Source organism: Schistocerca cancellata, chromosome 7 (genome assembly GCF_023864275.1).
Source record: "Schistocerca cancellata isolate TAMUIC-IGC-003103 chromosome 7, iqSchCanc2.1, whole genome shotgun sequence".
NCBI classification, from domain to species: Eukaryota; Metazoa; Arthropoda; class Insecta; order Orthoptera; family Acrididae; genus Schistocerca; species Schistocerca cancellata.
This window is the reverse complement of record NC_064632.1, coordinates 202,879,433-202,897,865: the sequence shown is the minus strand read 5'-3', so window position 1 is coordinate 202,897,865 and position 18,433 is coordinate 202,879,433. Positions and strand designations below refer to the sequence as shown.

Here is an 18,433-nt window from a genome sequence, read left to right as displayed (position 1 = left end):
GAAATAAAAACTTTGAGGTTTGTCGATGACATTGTAATTCTGTCAGAGACAACAAAGGACTTGGAAGAGCAGTTGAATGGAATGAATAGTGTCTTGAAAGGAGGATATAAGATGAACATCAACAAAATCAAAACGAGGATAATGGAATGTAGTCGAATTAAGTCGGGTGATGCTGAGGGATTTAGATTAGGAAATGAGACGCTTCAAGTAGTAAAGGAATATTGCTATTTGGGGAGCAAAATAACTGATGATGGTCGAAGTAGAGATTATATAAAATGTAGACTGGCAATGGCAAAGAAAGCATTTCTGAAGAAGACAAATTTGTTAACATCGAGTATAGATTTAAGTGTCAGGAAGTCGTTTCTGAAAGTATTTGTATGAAGTGTAGCCATGTATGGAAGTGAAACATGGACGATAAATAGTTTAGACAAGAAGAGAATAGAAGCTTTAGAAATGTGGTGCTACAGAAGAATGCTGAAGATTAGATGGGTAGATCACATAACTAATGAGGAAGTACTGAATAGGATTGGGGAGAAGAGGAGTTTGTGGCACAACTTGACTAGAAGAAGGGATCGGTTGGTAGGACATGTTTTGAGGCATCAAGGGATCACCAATTTAGTATTGGATGGCAGCGTGGAGGGTAAAAATCGTAGAGGGAGACCAAGAGATGAATACACTAAGCAGATTCAGAAGGATGTAGGTTGCAGTAAGTACTGGGAGATGAAGAAGCTTGCACAGGATAGAGTAGCATGGAGAGTTGCTTCAAACCAGTCTCAGGACTGAAGACCACAACAACAACAACAATCTAAAAGTCAATGTCGGTGTTCATAATGAAGCTTTAAAATACTTCAGTAGTTCCTTAATAGTGATATATTTTCAAGAAACGCTTTCACCCCCTATTTCACTGCATAGAGTTAATTTCCAATAATGCTGAAACACCTATTTATTTATTTCTGATCGAGAAACCAAATACCAGTTTTGACAAGTTTAGCTTCAGATTTGCTTTAATATCTGCTTTTTCTAAAAACCCTTTATCCCATATATTACCTTGTACGGTTGGAGTTTCGAAAAATTCTTTCTTAAGCGACGCCTACATTATAAGAGCCACACCTTCTCCAAATTTGAAGTTTCTGTCCTCAGTGATATGGGCTAGGTTGTAGAGATTTATATATTATATACAGGGCGTGGGGGATATAGCTGTTGTTTCTGTTGGTGACTGAGACTGTGTACCAAATAACATTGCATTAGTACTTACTTCATTTTATGACGAATAACTATAGCTATAAATATTGGTATGTATTTAGGTTGGTTAGTTCCTTGAAGAACAAGTGACAAAAGCAACTGAGTCACTCAGGTAATTTTCGCGATTTTTGATAACAACTTTTCCCAGTTATATAACAAGTGTATTACCATATAAACACACCACATTGTTTAACGTTGTTACCAAAAACGAATCCACCGGTATATTACAAAAAAATTGCAGCCTACGTTTTTCTGGATGGTTAATAGACCACTGCGTAAAATTTTGAAGAAAATCGGTCAAGTACTTACCCAGATTTTTGCTAACAACATTTGACAAACACTTGTATTTACATAGTATACAGGGTGGTCCATTGATCGTGACAGGGCCAAATATCTCACGAAATAAGCGTCAAACGAAAAAAAGTTGAAGGATATTTGCTATCGTGATCCGCCGACAACGCTTGACAACATGCGTCAGCGCATTGTCAATGCATGTGCGAACATTGCGGAACGCGAACTACTCGCTGTTAAGAGGAATGTCGTTACGCGTATTGCCAAATGCATTAAGGTTGACGGACATCATTTTGAGCATTTATTGCATTAATGTGGTATTTACAGGTAATCATGCTGTAACAGCATGCGTTCTCAGAAATGATAAGTTCACAAAGGTACATGTATCACATTGGAACAACCGAAATAAAATGTTCAAATGTACCTACGTTCTGTACTTTAATGTAAAAAACCTATCTGTTACCAACTGTTCGTCTAAAATCGTGAGCCATATGTTTGTGACTATTACAGCGCCATCTGTCACAAAGCGAAAAAAGTGGTCCAACTAAAACATTCATATTTCTATACGTACTACACGAATACGTAATAAAAAATGGGGTTCCTATTTTAAAAAACGCAGCTGATACCCGTTTGACCTATGGCAGCGCCGTCTAGCGGGCCAACCATAGCGGCATCTGGTTTCCCCCTTCAAGCTAGACGAGTTTCGTTCTTTCTAGTTTTTTCGTTTGATGCTTATTTCGTGAGATATTTGGCCCGGTCACTATCAGTGTAGCGCCTTGTGTAGAAATGTTTATGTTTATACAAGGTGAAGTCGTATTCTGTCAGCCTGGTCATTGAATTTTAACTTCACAGGTTCGCATTTCCATTCTTACACATTTGAAAGCGGTCCTCAAACTGAACAATATTCAACAAAGGGCACTGCACCGCTGTACTGATATTTCATGCAAACATAGTGACGTGCAATCTCCAGTCCCGAAGCAGACTTAAAGATGCCTGCCCGGTTTTCAGACAAAATATCGTGGCAAGAAGTCGACAACACCAGTCTGAAATATCGAAATACCATGGAATACTCACTACGCTGGGTACTTCAGGGTACGTCTATTCCATTTCCACGCAGCGTTCTAGGTATTGAAAGTTTAGTGAACATCAGTGTACTGTCTCCAAAAAACTATAATAAAGTGAAATGATTGTGTATTTTCTTTAAAATTGGAGGTTATATGAAGAATTTTGAAACATGTTTGAAAAGGAGGAGAAGAATTTGGAGACAAACAAGGTGTGAAGTAAAACTATCCGACCTGGCCATGAAGACTACTGAACGCTGATTGATCGCCGTGTAACGATCTGTCAAATGAGTCATTAGTCGCGGCGAAGGGGCATGTGGTCAGCTCGCCGCCCTTCCAGCCACTGTCGGCTTTTTGATCTTGAAGCCCTATTTTTGATTCGAGTAGCTCAGTAAGTGGCGCCTTCAGGCTGAGAGCATCTAGCCCAATCCTTTCACCAAGAACAAAACCCCCTCCTTAGAGACACACTGTCTGCTAATCTATGGAGGCGGAATAAACATGGGGAGTGATGAAGAAAAGCAAAAACTCCGTAAGAATTTTAATTCCTTAAAACTACGCTTTGTTCAGTTTGTAGCATTAGTTAAATTTTTCGATTCCCATGATTCAGAATACAACAGTACGTAAATTACACGGCATGCTTACCTTTTCAATGTGGTACTTCTTAGCGACCAGCGTCGGATGACGGTCTTCCACCCCCTGAAAAACGTAAACAGCGAGTCAGCTTACAAATCTCTTAAGTAATTAAAGAACAGTAGAAGTTCACCATATGTCGGGTTTCCTTGCAGAAGAACAATAAACAGATTTTCAAGTATTCTGGCATCTTCATTATTAACTCCGAAAATAATTTTTAATTGTATGTGTCCTCTTAAGGAAAAACATACATACCATGAATGTAAGACGCAAAAACGAGCCTCTGACTATTCTGAAGAAGTTAGATGTATGTCACACTCAAACGAACTGGATGCAATCTACTTTGTCCAAGGTGTGGTAAATACACTACTGATCAGTCAAATTGCTACACCATGAATGTGACGTGTTACAGACGCGAAATTTAAGTGACAGGAAGAAGATGCTGTGATATGCGAATGATTAGCTTTTCAGAGCATTCACACAAGTTTGGCGCCGGTGGCGACACCTACAACGTGCTGACATGAGAAAAGTTTCCAACCGATTTCTCATACACAAACAGCAGTTGACCGGCGTTGCCTGTTGAAACGTTGTTGTGATGCCTCGTGTAAGGAGAAAAAATGCGTACCATCACGTTTCCGACGTTGATAAATGTCGGATTGTAGCCTATCGCGATTGCGATTTATCGTATCGCGACATTGCTGCTCGCGTTGGTCGAGATCCACTGACTGTTAGCAGAATATGGAATTGGTGGGTTCAGGAGGGTAATACGGAACGCCGTGCTGGATCCCAATGGCCTCGTATCACTAGCGGTCGAGATGACGGGTATCTTATCCGCATGGCTGTAACGGATCGTTCAGCCACGTCTCTATCCCTGAGTCAACAGATGGGGACGTTTGCAAGACAACAACCATCTGCACGAACAGTTCGACGACGTTTGCAGCAGCATGGACCATCAGCTCGGAGACAATGGCTCCGGTTACCCTTGACGCTGGATCACAGACAGGAGCGCCTGCGATGGTGTACTCAACGACGAAACTGGGTGCACGCATGGAAAAAAGTCATTTCTTCGGATGAATCCAGGTTCTGTTTACAGCATCATGATGGTCGCATCCATGTTTGGCGACATCGCGGTGAACGCACATTGGAAGCGTGTAGTCGTCATCGCCATACTGGTGTATCACCCGGCGTGATGGTATGGGGTGCCATTGGTTACACGTCTCGGTCACCTCTTGTTCGCATTGATGGCACTTTGAACAGTGGACGTTACATCTCAGATGTGTTACGACCCGTGGCTCTACCCTTGATTCGGTCCCTGCGAGATTCAACATTTCAGCAGGATAATGCACGACCGCATGTTGCAGGTCCTGTATGGGCCTTTCTGGATACAGAAAATGTTCGACTGCTGCCCTGGCCAGCACTTTCTCCAGATCTCTCACCAATTGAAAACGTCTGGTCAATGGTGACCGAGCAACTGGCTGGTCACAATACGCCAGTCACTACTCTTGATGAACTGTGGTATCGTGTTGAAGCTGCGTGGGCAGCTGTACCTGTACATGCCATCCAAGCTCTGTTTGACTCAATGCCCATGCGTATCAAGGCCGTTATTACGGCCAGAGGTGGTTGTTCTGGGCACTGATTTCTCAGGATCTATGCACCCAAATTGCGTGAAAATGTAATCAGATGTCAGTTCTAGTATGATATATTTGTCCAATGAATACCCGTTTATCATCTGCATTTCTTCTTGGTGTAGCAATTTTAATGGCTAGTAGTGTACATTTGGCGTCAGATTGTTCAGATACGTAGTTTCATTGCACAAAATATTGTCGTCAGGTTGGTCCAGATACGTAGTCTCATCGTACAAAATATTGTGTAACGATTAACTATATCTTTATTTAAAATCCCCTGATTTTGCAGACTTTGCTGTCATCTTCAGGTTTTACAAAATCTTTGTGTTATGAAACGTGTTCACGGAGCGAGGTGGAGCGGTGGTCATCAACCTGAACTCCCATTTGGGAGGACGACGGTTCAAGCTGGCGTCCTACCGTCCTGATTTAGGTTGTCCGTGATTTGTCTAAACCGCTTCAGGCATGGTTCCCATGAAAGGAAACTGCCGATGTCATTCCCCATCCTTCCCTAATCGAATGTACCAATGACTTCGTTGTTTGGTCGTCTTGCCCAAAGTCAGTCAAGCAACCAACCGTGTTCATTTTAAGTTCGACCTCACGCCAAGTTGTCATGGGGATAAAATACAGTTCTGACAACTTGGCGTCTGGTCCAACTTAAAATGAACACGTTTCATAATTAAAAAAAAAATTAAGACCTAAGGACGACAGCAAAGTCTCCCGAAAGCGATTGTTTTAAGTAAAGAAATATTTATGGGTTCGTAGTTTTAGACTGTTTTTAGCAAGTAAAACAGATGCTCCTTCTGTCTTCTTAAAATGAGAAAATGCAATGGTACTAGGTACTCATAAATCATGGCAGTGACTGTCGTAAATCATGACAGTGAAGTGGTGTGTATGTGCCAGAAGGTTGCATGAAGTCAGATGACAGATGGATGACAGAAGAAAGTTGCATGAAGTCAGATGACAGATGGATGACAGAATCGCAGAAAGAGCCATAGTGCTTCGACGTTCCCATGACAACACTGTGAATGAATTGCTGCGATTCATTGCTCTATTCTCGTGAAAGTTCCGTCGTATCTACAAAAGATGCTGTACTACTCGCCGCCAAGTAACTGGAAGTAAAAAGATGCTAAACGATACATGCCAGAGGCGAATATAAAGGGTTGTCAGTGGCAATACGATTCAAACGGTTTTAGTGGATGAATGTCTACTTCAACCAGTTTTGAATGAGAACTGCATGCAGTGGACACTTGGAGGCGGCTGCCTCCCAAGAGCCCGTTTCTCAGACATACAGAGATACAGGAGTTGGAAAAAAATATGGGAACACCACGAGAAATGCACTATTGAACATAAGTACAGACGCTGGCCAAGTCTGGATGTTGCACTGTTTACCTGACTGCGAAAGACACCGATGAAAAGTTCTCAATACCTTATAAATGTCAAAAGTGGTCAGTACAGTTTCTGTATAGTTCTGAGTGCATTATGTTGACACTGCGTGGAGTCGAACGTGGGCAAATTGTTGGTACTCGTATGGTGGGTGCAAGGCAACCGAAGTGTTTGGTGTTCAAAGAGGCAGCGCATCACAGATTTATATCGCATACATGGAAAACAGAAAAAATATCCACCGCTACGTCACAACGCGGGCGAAAGCGTTTGTTGAGTCATAGAGATGGTCGTTGGATAGGATTGCGACAAAAAATGAGAGGAATAAAGTACAAAAGTAAACGCACACTAGCGACCCCTGGCAGGACCCAAACATCACGAGGGGAGCTCCCCAAGCAGAGATTTGCAGGGCGAGGTGGAATTAGAAAACCAATCAGTGACGCAAATGCCTCTAAAAGGAAAACGTGGTGTCGAAGGTATAAAGCTTGAATACTGGAATAATGGAAGAAAGTCATTTGATCGGTTGAGTTTTGTTTCACATTGGTTCCAATTTCTGGCCGAGTTTACATCCCAAGAGTGAAACGCGGCGGGTAGTTCGGTGATGAATTGGGTAGCCATATCGTGGTATTGCATGGGCTCTATGAGCACTATGCAAAGCAGACAAGAAGTAATACACGTTGTACTGAGACTACTGAATTTTGTTGTGACAGTGTAACTTGATGATCAAGTTCATGCATTTCCTGAATATTGAGTTACTTTGATACCATAGCGACGTGAGTGAATTGCTTACTAATCTCTGTGCCTAATTTTAAACACGCTAGAGTGATGTGTGACTTCACATGTGCGTGCAGGATGTACATGAACATTTAATTATTATGTCCAGTATTGTGTATGAAATTTTCAGGCTAGTCAGCTGTTGTTTAACTAGCTTTGTATTAGTCGATAAATATTTTACCTAAGCAATGTGTTCAATGACTTTTCAAGGGAATTTAGGGGGCAATACTAGTTGATTAGGGATGCTGACACAAGAGTGATGTCGACCAGCGAAGTATCATACCCGCAGGAAGCAGGAGGTGTACTGTGCAAGAAAAGATGAAAACATTTGTAACACGACATATTGCTCAAGACTTTGTTTCATCTCTGTTACGATTACTTGTTATCGTATATTGTGTGAGCTTGCAACTTTCGCTTGGAACGGAGAATTATTGGATTCCTCGCAGGAAAGGAGTGAGTCTGGAATGCTCAGCAGTGTACTGTTTGGTCGAGAAAAGGCTTTCACAGCGTCTCAAAATCAAATAATGGCGGCCTTCTAGGAGGCGCCCAATTTTCGTAGAAAGGTCCTGTTTCCCAGCATGTTATTGCGAACAGTTCTTGCTGCCTGTTGCAACAGGTATGTTTCCGCCGGTCGTCACAGTATTCACCTGCGGGTACTTGAGCATGAAATTTGCTTTCTTGTCTGCAGATAAAAAAGAGACGCCTATTGGCAATATCATGGGTGCTCATTGCTTTCCGTACGATTTAAAGACTGATAATTAAATCAAGACCCTACGCTGTCGACAGGCGTTGATATACATCAACGGGGACAGTTGAAAATGTATGCCCCGACCGGGACTCGAACCCGGGATCTCCAGCTTACATGGCAGATGCTCTATCCATCATTTTTTTTTCTTTCTTTTTCGATATAGTTCGTTGCGTTTGGTCTGGGCGGACGTCACAAGGCATCCGTTCAAGTTGATCGTTGATTCCTTTACTCAGTTTTTTTTATTAACAGGGCAAGCAGTCCGCTGGCCGAACACGCTGAGCTACTGTGCCGGCATCCATCTGAGCCACCGAGGGCACAGAAGATAGTGCGACTGCAGGGATTTATCCCTTGCACGCTACCCGTGAGACCCACATTCCCATAGATTTTATGACTGTCGAATCGCTCCAGTGATCGAATGTGATGTGAACAATGCTAATAGGGAGAGAATGTTCGGTAGCAACATAATGAATCGTAATACACTCTCTATACGGCTTGAGTGGGAAGTTTCTATTGAACTGCTCTGTCTCGTTCGTCACATTGACAGCAGCATGCAGTAAACCCTCTAAGTTGAGTTCGGCAATTGTGGAGAGTCCAGGAGAGAATTTGGTATCTTTTCGCTTCCCAGTTCGTGTCTGCTCCTGCACTTTACTTGGAAAATATGTCTTGCTCAGGCTATAGCGTAATACATCCTCTGAGCACGTCATAGTTAACGACTTCTGTTAAACATCTTGTATGTTCAGTTCCTTGTGTTTAATAGTTGCTTTATTTATCTTGATTTTGGAAGCTGCCCAGGTGTGAAAGCCTAATTGTATTTTATTCCTGCAGTCTTCCAATTACATGCAGATCCCAAAGTGCTTAGTGCCTTTTTGAGTTTAGCTTACTCAATTGTAGAAACATTTCTCGTGCTATTTTGTGGTCAACTAGGCTAGTGCAGATAAAAGTTTTGTGTTCACGATTTTGAGTTACATTTTGAGATCCCTAATTAGTCCGCAACTCGTGGTCTTGCGGTAGCGTTCTCGCACGGGGTCCCGGGTTCGATTCCCGGCGGGGTCAGGGATTTTCCTTGCCTCGAGATGACTGGGTGTTGTTGTGTCGTTTTCATCGTCATCATTCATCCCCATTACGGTCGGAGGAAGGCAATGGCAAACCACCTCCGCTACGACCTTGCCTCGTCGACGGTGCGGGTCTCCCGCATCGTTCCCTACGCTCCTCAGAGTATGTGACATCATCATCATCATCAATTCCTAAGACTTCCCCATGTTTGCGTGATTCTTAAATAAGGCATTTAACCATTTTAGGATGTTGCTTCAGTGTGATTAGTTTCCGTTGTGTGTGAAGGCAAAGCAGAGGTGATAACGATTGAATTGTCCTCATCTGTTCTATAGCAATATTAATTTGTGGACAAACTGTCTAGCCTTATTTTGACCTCTTCTACGTGTGTTGTTATTCCATTATTAATGTTAACTGCTTCATGCAACCTGTGATGTAAAATTTTCATACGTTTCGTTGAATTTCAGCATGAACTTAATCACAGCTTATTATGCTTTGTTTCACTGGTGATGGTCCTGCATAACTTGCTTCTACTTATGAGAGGCGCTTAATGTTTCATTGCGAAGCCTTTCCAGGTAATATTTATGGCAAGCCCTTTTGCTGGTATAAACTTACAAACACGTCATTTTCACATTATCTAGTAGTAATGTGGGGACGGGTGAAGAAATGGTGGTCTCTGGTGGTGAAACAGTTGTGAGGAAGTGTAGGCGGGAAGTGAGCAAGTGTTTAGTATTCACACGCAGTATGGAAGGGCACTAAGTCAGTGTGTGCCAGCGAAGCACAGAACGACAGTGCGGTTATTCGCACACGGACATCCTGAATTATTGAATTTGCAGGGACAGAAACTGTCAACAGCAACAATTCGGAGTACAGAGAGAATTATGTATGGAGTTAAAACGTAGATAAAGTGAGTTATCTATCGAATCGCACGAGAATTTACGCGTATTTGAATGCGTTGTGTGAGGGAAAGCTATGTTTTTATCAGATTTGTGTCACGTAAGATCAGAGGATAGAAAAGTAAGGTTTGCAGCATCATGCGAATCGCTAACTATTTTAGATACAGGATACTAAATTGTAAGTTTATTGACAGAATATTATATTTCCTGATCTAATCGAATATTTGCTCATCATGATTGCACAGTACAGTAGATTCTCTTCCCTGTCAACTCCATCACTGCCAAGGGCATGAGCTTGTGCCATCATCTTCCCATTCGGCCACCGTCCTTCGATGCTGCAGCAGGACAATACACTTCTGAACTGCGGGATTATGCCATCATGGTGCTGGTTTTCCCGTCCGGTCCTTTAACTGCATCTAGCAGTGAAATCAATTGCGGAGAAATTCTGGTACTGGATATTCAGTCACTTACAGTACCAGCTCCCCTTCAACTTAACAAAGCAGTGAGATAAGAACACTGTTTCACCAGAAAAAAAGAAATCTTTCGTCTCACCATCTCTGAGAGCAGTGTAACGTCCCCAGGTGGCGAACGGTTTCAATTATACGATGATATCACGAAAAGGCATAAGTGGAGCAGCCTTCAGCTCCGATGTTAGTAGTGTTCAACTTATAAAAAAAACTTTCTGTTCTGCCTTACGGCTGGTCTTGTCATGGGGGAGCCTCGGCAGAGACGTCCACCGCATGAGCGTCTTGGGAAGTGATTCCAGTGGTGGTTTGCCGTTGCCTTCCACTGATGATAATGAAATGATAAAGAGGACAACCCAACACCCAATCCCTGAGCGAAGAAAAATCTCCGACCGAGCCGGGAACCGATCCCGGGCCCTTTGGCATGGCAAGCCGCTGCGCTGACCACTCAGCTATTTTTTTCTCTCTTATTTTAAAGCCCCTTAGGAAAATTGAACTAAAAAAAAGAAACTAAGTGCCACCGCCACTTTTCATCCTGTAACAAAAGAATCTGGTCCACTTCAGGCGTTGGCTCCTGACTAAACGTACCCCAGAGTGCTTCCTATATACCAGGGGAAATATAGGAATTCAAGGTTAGGGTTATCCTTACAAACAAAACAAAATCTTCCTTTTTCTGAATTTTATTTCTATTTGTATTTTTTGTTCATTTTTGTTGTGTATGTTGAGTCACGTCTTCTCGAAATTGATGTTTTCCGTTCAATTGTTCAGAAATGTTCATTGATTCAAACAGGAAACCTTCTTCTCTCTTGGCTTAACACATTCCAGCTGCGAGGCGGGTCGTAGAAAGCACTCCCAAGGAAGTTAGAGGAAAATTGTCTGTATTTTTGGTGACGGACAACGACGTAATGACGGTCATTGAGGTATGTCCAAAAATCGAGTACAGAGTCTACAGTTTGTCCAAATAGGCAGTGAATGGCATGTCCGCGAATCCAATTCACAGCATTGGTCTTTGTCCGAGGAAAATAGTCACGTTCCGGAAATAATAAGGAAAGGAGAGTAATCCGATCCGGAATGTCCCGCGTTAGAAAAGCCACAATACGACGAATCAATTGCCAAACCTCCGCCGCCGGTCCGCAAACAAACCGATGTTCATTATTGTCTGGCACTCCACACGTGGAACATAAAGGTGATTGGGCGAGGTGAATACGATGAAGGCGAGATTGGTTGATTTGCTTACCATTGACAGTTAGGTACCAGACAGATTGAACATTCGTGTCAAGGTAACAGGCGATCACCGCGCGCCATACACGGCGCCAGTCAACCTGGTGGAACTTTTGTTCAATCGGGTTAGGTGGACGACCTAATTGGAGGACATTATATACTGCCTTTGTCTTGAGTAAAAGCTGTCTTGGTAAGGTGAGGCGTAGATAACTGAGTTCAAGAAAGAAGTATCTTATGTAATGGAACTGGTCCGGAACATCCGAAATCATCACTGGGGCTGACAGTGAGACCGGCGAATATGCCGACAGGAGGAGACCAGTGAGGCTCGTTGGGCAACGTGTCCATACCGTCATCTGGGAGCTGGCTAATAGGGCGCGAGCTCTATCCGGCACGTGAAACAGACCTATCCCACCTCGTTCACGAGGAAGAGTAAGGGTTGCATAGTTAACTTTGAACAACAGCCCAGAGCTGACGAAGGATGCCATCGCTGCGAACATGCGACGTGCCACATTAAGCGGGAAAGGTAGAACTTGTGCTACATAGGGAACATATCGAGCTCGTTGGAGAATACCTAGGGATCGAAGGCGATTGTCCATAAGACCTGCTGTGATCATTAAAAGGAGGCGTCGGCAGTTGATGGTGGCTGAACGGCGGAGATCAGATGAAAAATCTATTCCCAAACAGCGAATGGTATCAACGGTGGTGAGAGGTGTAACGCACTCCACGGAAAGTCCCGTGCCAATGAACATAATTTGTGACTTTACGTACGTTTAAAGAGCTACCCCGTCCGCAGCTCGTGGTCGTGCGGTAGCGTTATCGCTTCCGGCGCCCGGGTTCCCGGGTTCGATTCCCGGCGGGGTCAGGGATTTTCTCTGCCTCGTGGTGACTGGGTGTTGTGTGATGTCCTTAGGTTATTTAGGTTTAAGTAGTTCTAAGTTCTATGGGACTGATGACCATAGCTGTTAAGTCCCATAGTGCTCATTTTGAAAGAGCTACCAGACGCCTCACCATAAGTCGCTACCCACGTCAAAACAGCTCGAACATCGTCGGCATTACGTAAACAGATGACTACATCGTCAGAACAGGCCGTGCAACAGAATCGGTAGAGATCTATGGACAACCCTACCAAACGTTGTTCTAGTCCGCATAGCAAGTATTCCAAGGAAAAGGCGTACAAAATCGCTGATGGACCTTGACGTACGGATCGACCTATTGTTATCAGAGGAGTGAGTCTGCCATTGTACGTAATCCTGGATGAGGCACCCCGCAGAAGGCGCATCAGTACCGTGATAACAGCGACTGGGAAACCCATATGGTGGAGAGCGGCCGTAAGAAACGAATGGTCAAACCTATCAAAAGCTTGACTAAAGTCCAATGACGGAAGTGCCCCAGAGAGTCGTTGTGCCTGGGTAACGGCGATCATATCCCTGTAGCGGCATAAAGCCGTGCGGATATTATCATCCCCTCCCAAAGATGCTTGGCCTGGCGACACAACATATCGGGCAACATTTTTAAGTCGTGCCGCCAAAACGCGAGTGAAGATTTTCATATCAAGCTATTGGGGCGGAGGCGGACAGTGTTCAACGCTGGTTAAAAATTTCTCAGTTAACTTTTTTTTGACTAAGCGACGAGTTTAGTACATCGCTCTCAGGTATTTTGCTTGTTATGGTAATTGTTATAGAGTGAGCCGTATGTTTTAGCACTAGTCCACATACGGTTATTGTCAAGAAGCACTTCTCATATTTCAAATGAACCAGGCGATTGTATAAAAATTTTATTTATTAAATACAAATAAGAGGAATAAAGACCTAAATGAAATCCTGTGGTTTTAAATTTTTAGCACCAGCAAAAAGCAGAGACTGATAGAATATTTCCCGACAAGAATAAAGTGACGACAAGGAGACAAGCGGTTAAACATTAATTAATTTCAATTAATAAAATATTCAGATCCAGGGTGTGAATCGGACATTCAGCAAAAGCTACGAACCCCCATGAAGTCCCCCGCGGATGGGGACGAAACGTCGGGTTTTGAGGAGAAGTCCCTTAGACCACGGCATAATAGCCCGGAATATTTTATTCACTGTGACAATTCCAGCCGTGAAAGTTTACATTTTACAATAACCTCACGCAAAATAGGAATCCAGCGCCCCAACAACTCGGAACATGACACATGTTTGGCAGTAAGCCCCGAGTGGTTTTGGACACCACGTGTAACACATTTTAGTGAGGCCGACCGATGCAGTAGCGAGCACTCACCGCGAACTGCTGCACGAAGCGGTCGAGATCGGAACCGTCGCGGCTGCCGCGCTGGTCGCCGCCCCTGGAGCCGCCGCCGCCGCCGCCCCCGGAGCTCGACGATGAGGACGGGCAGTCGAACATGTGCTCCGTGTCGCACATGCAGTCCTGTTCGGCCTGGAAACGGCGCGAGAAGCCGGCCGTGTTCTCGAAGGAGGAGATGCAGCCGTCTTCAGCGCCGTGGCCCACCGGGCAGGGGTTGGGCGGGTTGCAGTACGACGGCAGCGCCGCGTCCGTCTTCACCTGCGGGGGCCGCCCGGACTCCGCGGCCTCGCCAGAGCCACCTGCCGGCAGGTGCGGCACTGTTAGCCCGCGAGGTATACGTCTGGTGGAGAACCACAGAAGTTCGACAAAAATACGGAAACAACGCGACAGACGCTTGCCGGTTGTAGTGGTTCTTTATTTACGTGACCATTACGGCACTCCAACCCCAGTTCTCGATACAAGTAATATCATACTGCTTTTCTGCGAAGTAACAGACATATTTTTGTGACAATATTCACATTTGGTTTTATTAATGTATAGGTGCTCCGATGTATCGATATATTACAGTGATATGGTTCTTGTGTTTATGCATTTCTGTGAGACTGTCATAATCTTTGACTTACTTGTATCCGTTTTGATGCGAATCCGCACAGAGAAATCTTTGCTTCACTTTGCAGAAGTTATGTTGTTGTTTCGCTTTTTAAAAGAACAGTTAAGTCTTGTGTTTGGTTAAAGTGGAAATTAAATATATGATGATTGATACAAAACTGTTTTCTTGATGATGTGACAATTGAGAAGAAGTATATGTGAATTTACAAGAAGTTTATTAAAAATGTGGATCGTGAACACCAAGTGAAAAATTATTACTATCATCCCATTGTTCCGATCTGAGATTGTTTGATCATTAAGAATTTCCTGAAAAACGCATTTGTTAGGTTTTCAAATATTGCTAAAATACACATCCGGACCTTCTAGCAGCCAAAGTGGAATCACCCTAGAATCAACAAGTTGAGCCATAACGACTTCGACGAAATCTACGTGGGAATCCATAAAAGATAAGTGCTAAATTAATGATTTATTTACAGTGACCTCATTATTTCGATTCTGACGATACCATCCACAGTCAATAGTTTTGTTGTTGCCCGATAAAGCGAACATATGCTGCGTGAGCAACATTATTAATCTGATTTCTAATCTACTTTGCAAGTGGTGGTATTGTTAGACGGTACATAAACGCCTTCTCTGCGCGATACCAATGGAAGTACTATCGACGACAGTACTGCCAAAGCAGAGATACTAAACACAGCCTTCCGAAATTCCTTCGCCAAAGAAGACGAAGTGAATATTAAAGAATTCGAATTAAGAACAGCTGCAAACATGAGTAACATAGAAATAGATATCCTCAGAGTAGTGAAGCAACTTGAATCACTTAACAAAAGCGAGTCTTCCGATCCAGACTGTACACCAGTTAGGTTCCTTTCAGAGTACGTTGATACAATAGCTCCATACTCAACAATCATACACAACCGTTCGCTCGACGGAAGATCCGTACGCAAAGACTGGAAAGTTGCACAGTTCACAGAAGTATTCAAGAAAGATAGTAGCAGTCATCCACTGTATTACAGGCCCATATCATAAACGTCGATATGCTGCAGGAAAGAAATAGCCTTAGTTTTAAGATAATTAGACGGCTAATAATTTTATATAATGTATTTTAAATGGTGATTAAGTGGATGACATGTACTAGACAGTCAACAATTCCCACATTGAGTATATATAATGATTTTACATACATTTTCCACCGTCGAAACCATGATCAAATTTTATAAACCTGTACTGTGCAACTGGTTCACTGCTACTTTTAATCAACTGAAGTTCCTGCACGCACGCCGGCCTGGGTGGGCGAGCGGTTCTAGGCGCTACAGTCTGGAACCGCGCGACCTCTGCGGTCGCAGATTCGAATCCTGCCTCGGGCATGGGTGTGTGTGATGTCCTTAGGTTAGTTAGGTTTAAGTAGTTCTAAGTTCTAGGGGACTGATGACCTCAGACGTTAAGTCCCATAGTGCTCAGAGCCATTTGAACCTGCATGCACAATTGCTGAATCCCAGCCATCCTCAAAATCTTGACCTTTGCGGTATGTTTTGGAGACACGGATGAGTGACTGCTTCCCATGTTCATCATTGTTACCTGAACTTCCAGGAATAATGGTGTAAGATTCCCTTTAAAACCATACAGAACCGGTATTAATGCATTCCGAGGCCACTGGAAGCTGTTTTGATTGCCAACGGTCTTTCTGTACCGTAGTAGGCATGGCAATCTGTTGTTTTTTGTTGTTTCCATATTTTTATCAACCCCTGTACGTCAAACATTCAGAATAATAGTCTGACATTTATCAAACTTCATGGGGTTATTCATCATATGATGACTCTTAAAAGATCAACTACCATTCCACTGGAACTGATGACCATGATCAACATCAGTATGAAACGTGAAAACAAGATCACGAATGCTGTCATTTATTCATTGTGACATGGAAGAAAATAGCCTCAAAATGTCATCTTGAAGACTTCCTTCCCACACCTGAAGCACATGGTGTGCCAGTTAGTAATGATTGCTCGCTGGAGGCCGGTATGAAAGTGTGCATCTTTCCAGAACAATACAGACAAGGTCGATGGCTGACAAATTAGAGAAACAGGCAGATCAATTGAGAATCTGTACATTGCTCAAGGTATTTGCAGTGTGATCTGAAGTGCAAAGTCAAGCATTATCCTGCTGAAAGATCCCATTTGGTTCAAACGGCTGTAAGCATTATGGGACTTAACATCTGAGGTCATCAGTCCCCTAGACTTAGATCTACTTAAACCTAACTGACCTAAGGACAACACACACATCCATGCCCGAGGCAAGATTCGATCCTGTGACCGTAGCAGCAGTGCGGTTCCGTACTGAAGCGCCTAGAACCGCTCGACCACAACGGCCGGCTATCCCATTTGGTATCCTGGGTGCATTATCATGCAGGAATATGCCATTTGGCACCCTGGTCATGACATGACAGCAGCATTTTCGCACTGGTAGACATTTAGGTGCCTTTCAGAAGTTGCCAAACCAGTCTTGTTGGCGTATCCAATGCCTTCAATGACTCCAGGTGTAGATAACGTGTGAGTCTCGAGAATTGCTGCTTCTTGTGACCTTTCACCAGTTGGGGCATGTTGTCGTTGATCTGACCTCTACAAACAGAATTGACACTCATCACTGAGCATCTCAGAAGGCTACTCAATCTCCCAATGAACTCTGGCCTTAGGCCACGCAAGTCCTCGGTGTGTGTGGTATGGTGGCAGTGGCAAACAGTCAGTGCATTGATGGAAAGTTATTCTATGTCGCTGAACAGAATTCAGCTTTGCATTTTCATGTTACAGGTGATCATCTGCAAGTTTGTAAAACTTCGTTCATTGCCCATGCTTTAATCATTTAGAGTGTTTTGGTCTCCTCCTAAAAGTGGTGAGTTTTATTAGACTTATATTAATTTGGTACGTTACTGAGCTGGTTTCTGTTCAAAAAATACGTTTTATTTTCATAAATGTGTGACACTCATTTTAAAGCTTCTGTGTGTTTTCCATGTTATCAAGTTATCTTAAGTGGCCTGAGTTTATCGAAATTATACTCTCGTTCAACAAACTTAAATTTGGAATCATTGGCCCATTAGCTTATCACAGCAAACGTTGACTTATTGTTTACTATTGGACGATTATTGCTAGAGAGTGCATTGCCTTTTCAAGTAAGATAAATACTGATTAATTTTATGGCGCTATTAAGTGACGCCATGTATATTTGATTTAAAGTTAGGTCATAAAGTTTTTGCCATTGTGTTACAATCGAGAGCTCAGAGTGTTTTGTAGGCTTGTGAGTCAATTATGTTTGTTGTTACATGTATTTTGATTTCTTGTTTTGGACGTTTCGTGTGCCAACCTGTGATCAGACTGTTCATGATACGGCTGACAACCACTGTTGGCATAATGCGGGGCCTTGTAATAGCCCTTGTAACTTTGAGTTACAACTATTTACTTGATGTAAAATGTTGTAATAAAGTGTAGTGAATTTCAAATTGTTACCTCTGGTTAATGTTCTTCCTATGGACTCCCGAAATTGGACGTAATTTTGTCCTTTCTCTGGTGTTTATGATTGTTCTTGGGTTGTATTTAATTTGTTTGAAAGTTAATCCTACATTAATATATATATAGGGTGATTCATCTGCTCCTACTGCTGGGTTTTATGCAACCTACAACGCCTTCAAATAACAAGCAAACTATTATTTCCACAGAATAAACGAAAATAATCTTTATGTAGGAAATTTAATGTAGTCATATTTTGTACTGGGATACAGTTTCGCTAGAGGCCGTAGTTTTCGAATTATTCAAGGAAAACGCACAGAAGTGTCCTTTAAATGCGTTTTTCTAGAGTAACTAGAAAACCGTAGCCTTCAGTGAAAACATATCACAGTAGAAAATTCAACTAAATTAAATTTCGTACAAAAAAAGTGCTACTCATATTCTCTGTAAGACATATAGTCTGCACATAACGAGCAAGAGAATATAGAAATCTCACATGTGGCTTTTGAAAGAGTTGTGGGTTGCATAAAACCCAGCGGTAGGAGCGGCTGACTCACCGAGTATGTATATACAGGTCAGTCACAAAGACGTAAATCAGGTGTCTACAAGATTCCGTGTGATTGCGGCAAGTCATATATAGGGCAGACAACAAGAACGGTGCAGGA

At 42.9% G+C, this 18,433-nt stretch overlaps 1 protein-coding gene across 1 annotated transcript in view; it reads right to left on the bottom strand.

Moving 5' to 3' along the window:
• The window catches only part of LOC126092412 (uncharacterized), a 70,068-nt gene that overhangs the window by 8,543 nt on the left and 43,092 nt on the right, over window positions 1-18,433 (bottom strand). The window contains exons 5-6 of the mRNA XM_049907999.1: window positions 13,639-13,961; window positions 3,237-3,290 (exon numbers count right to left, since the gene is read on the bottom strand). Of these exons, the coding sequence (XP_049763956.1) occupies window positions 3,237-3,290; window positions 13,639-13,961 (377 nt within the window). The remainder of the gene's footprint in view (window positions 1-3,236; window positions 3,291-13,638; window positions 13,962-18,433) is intronic.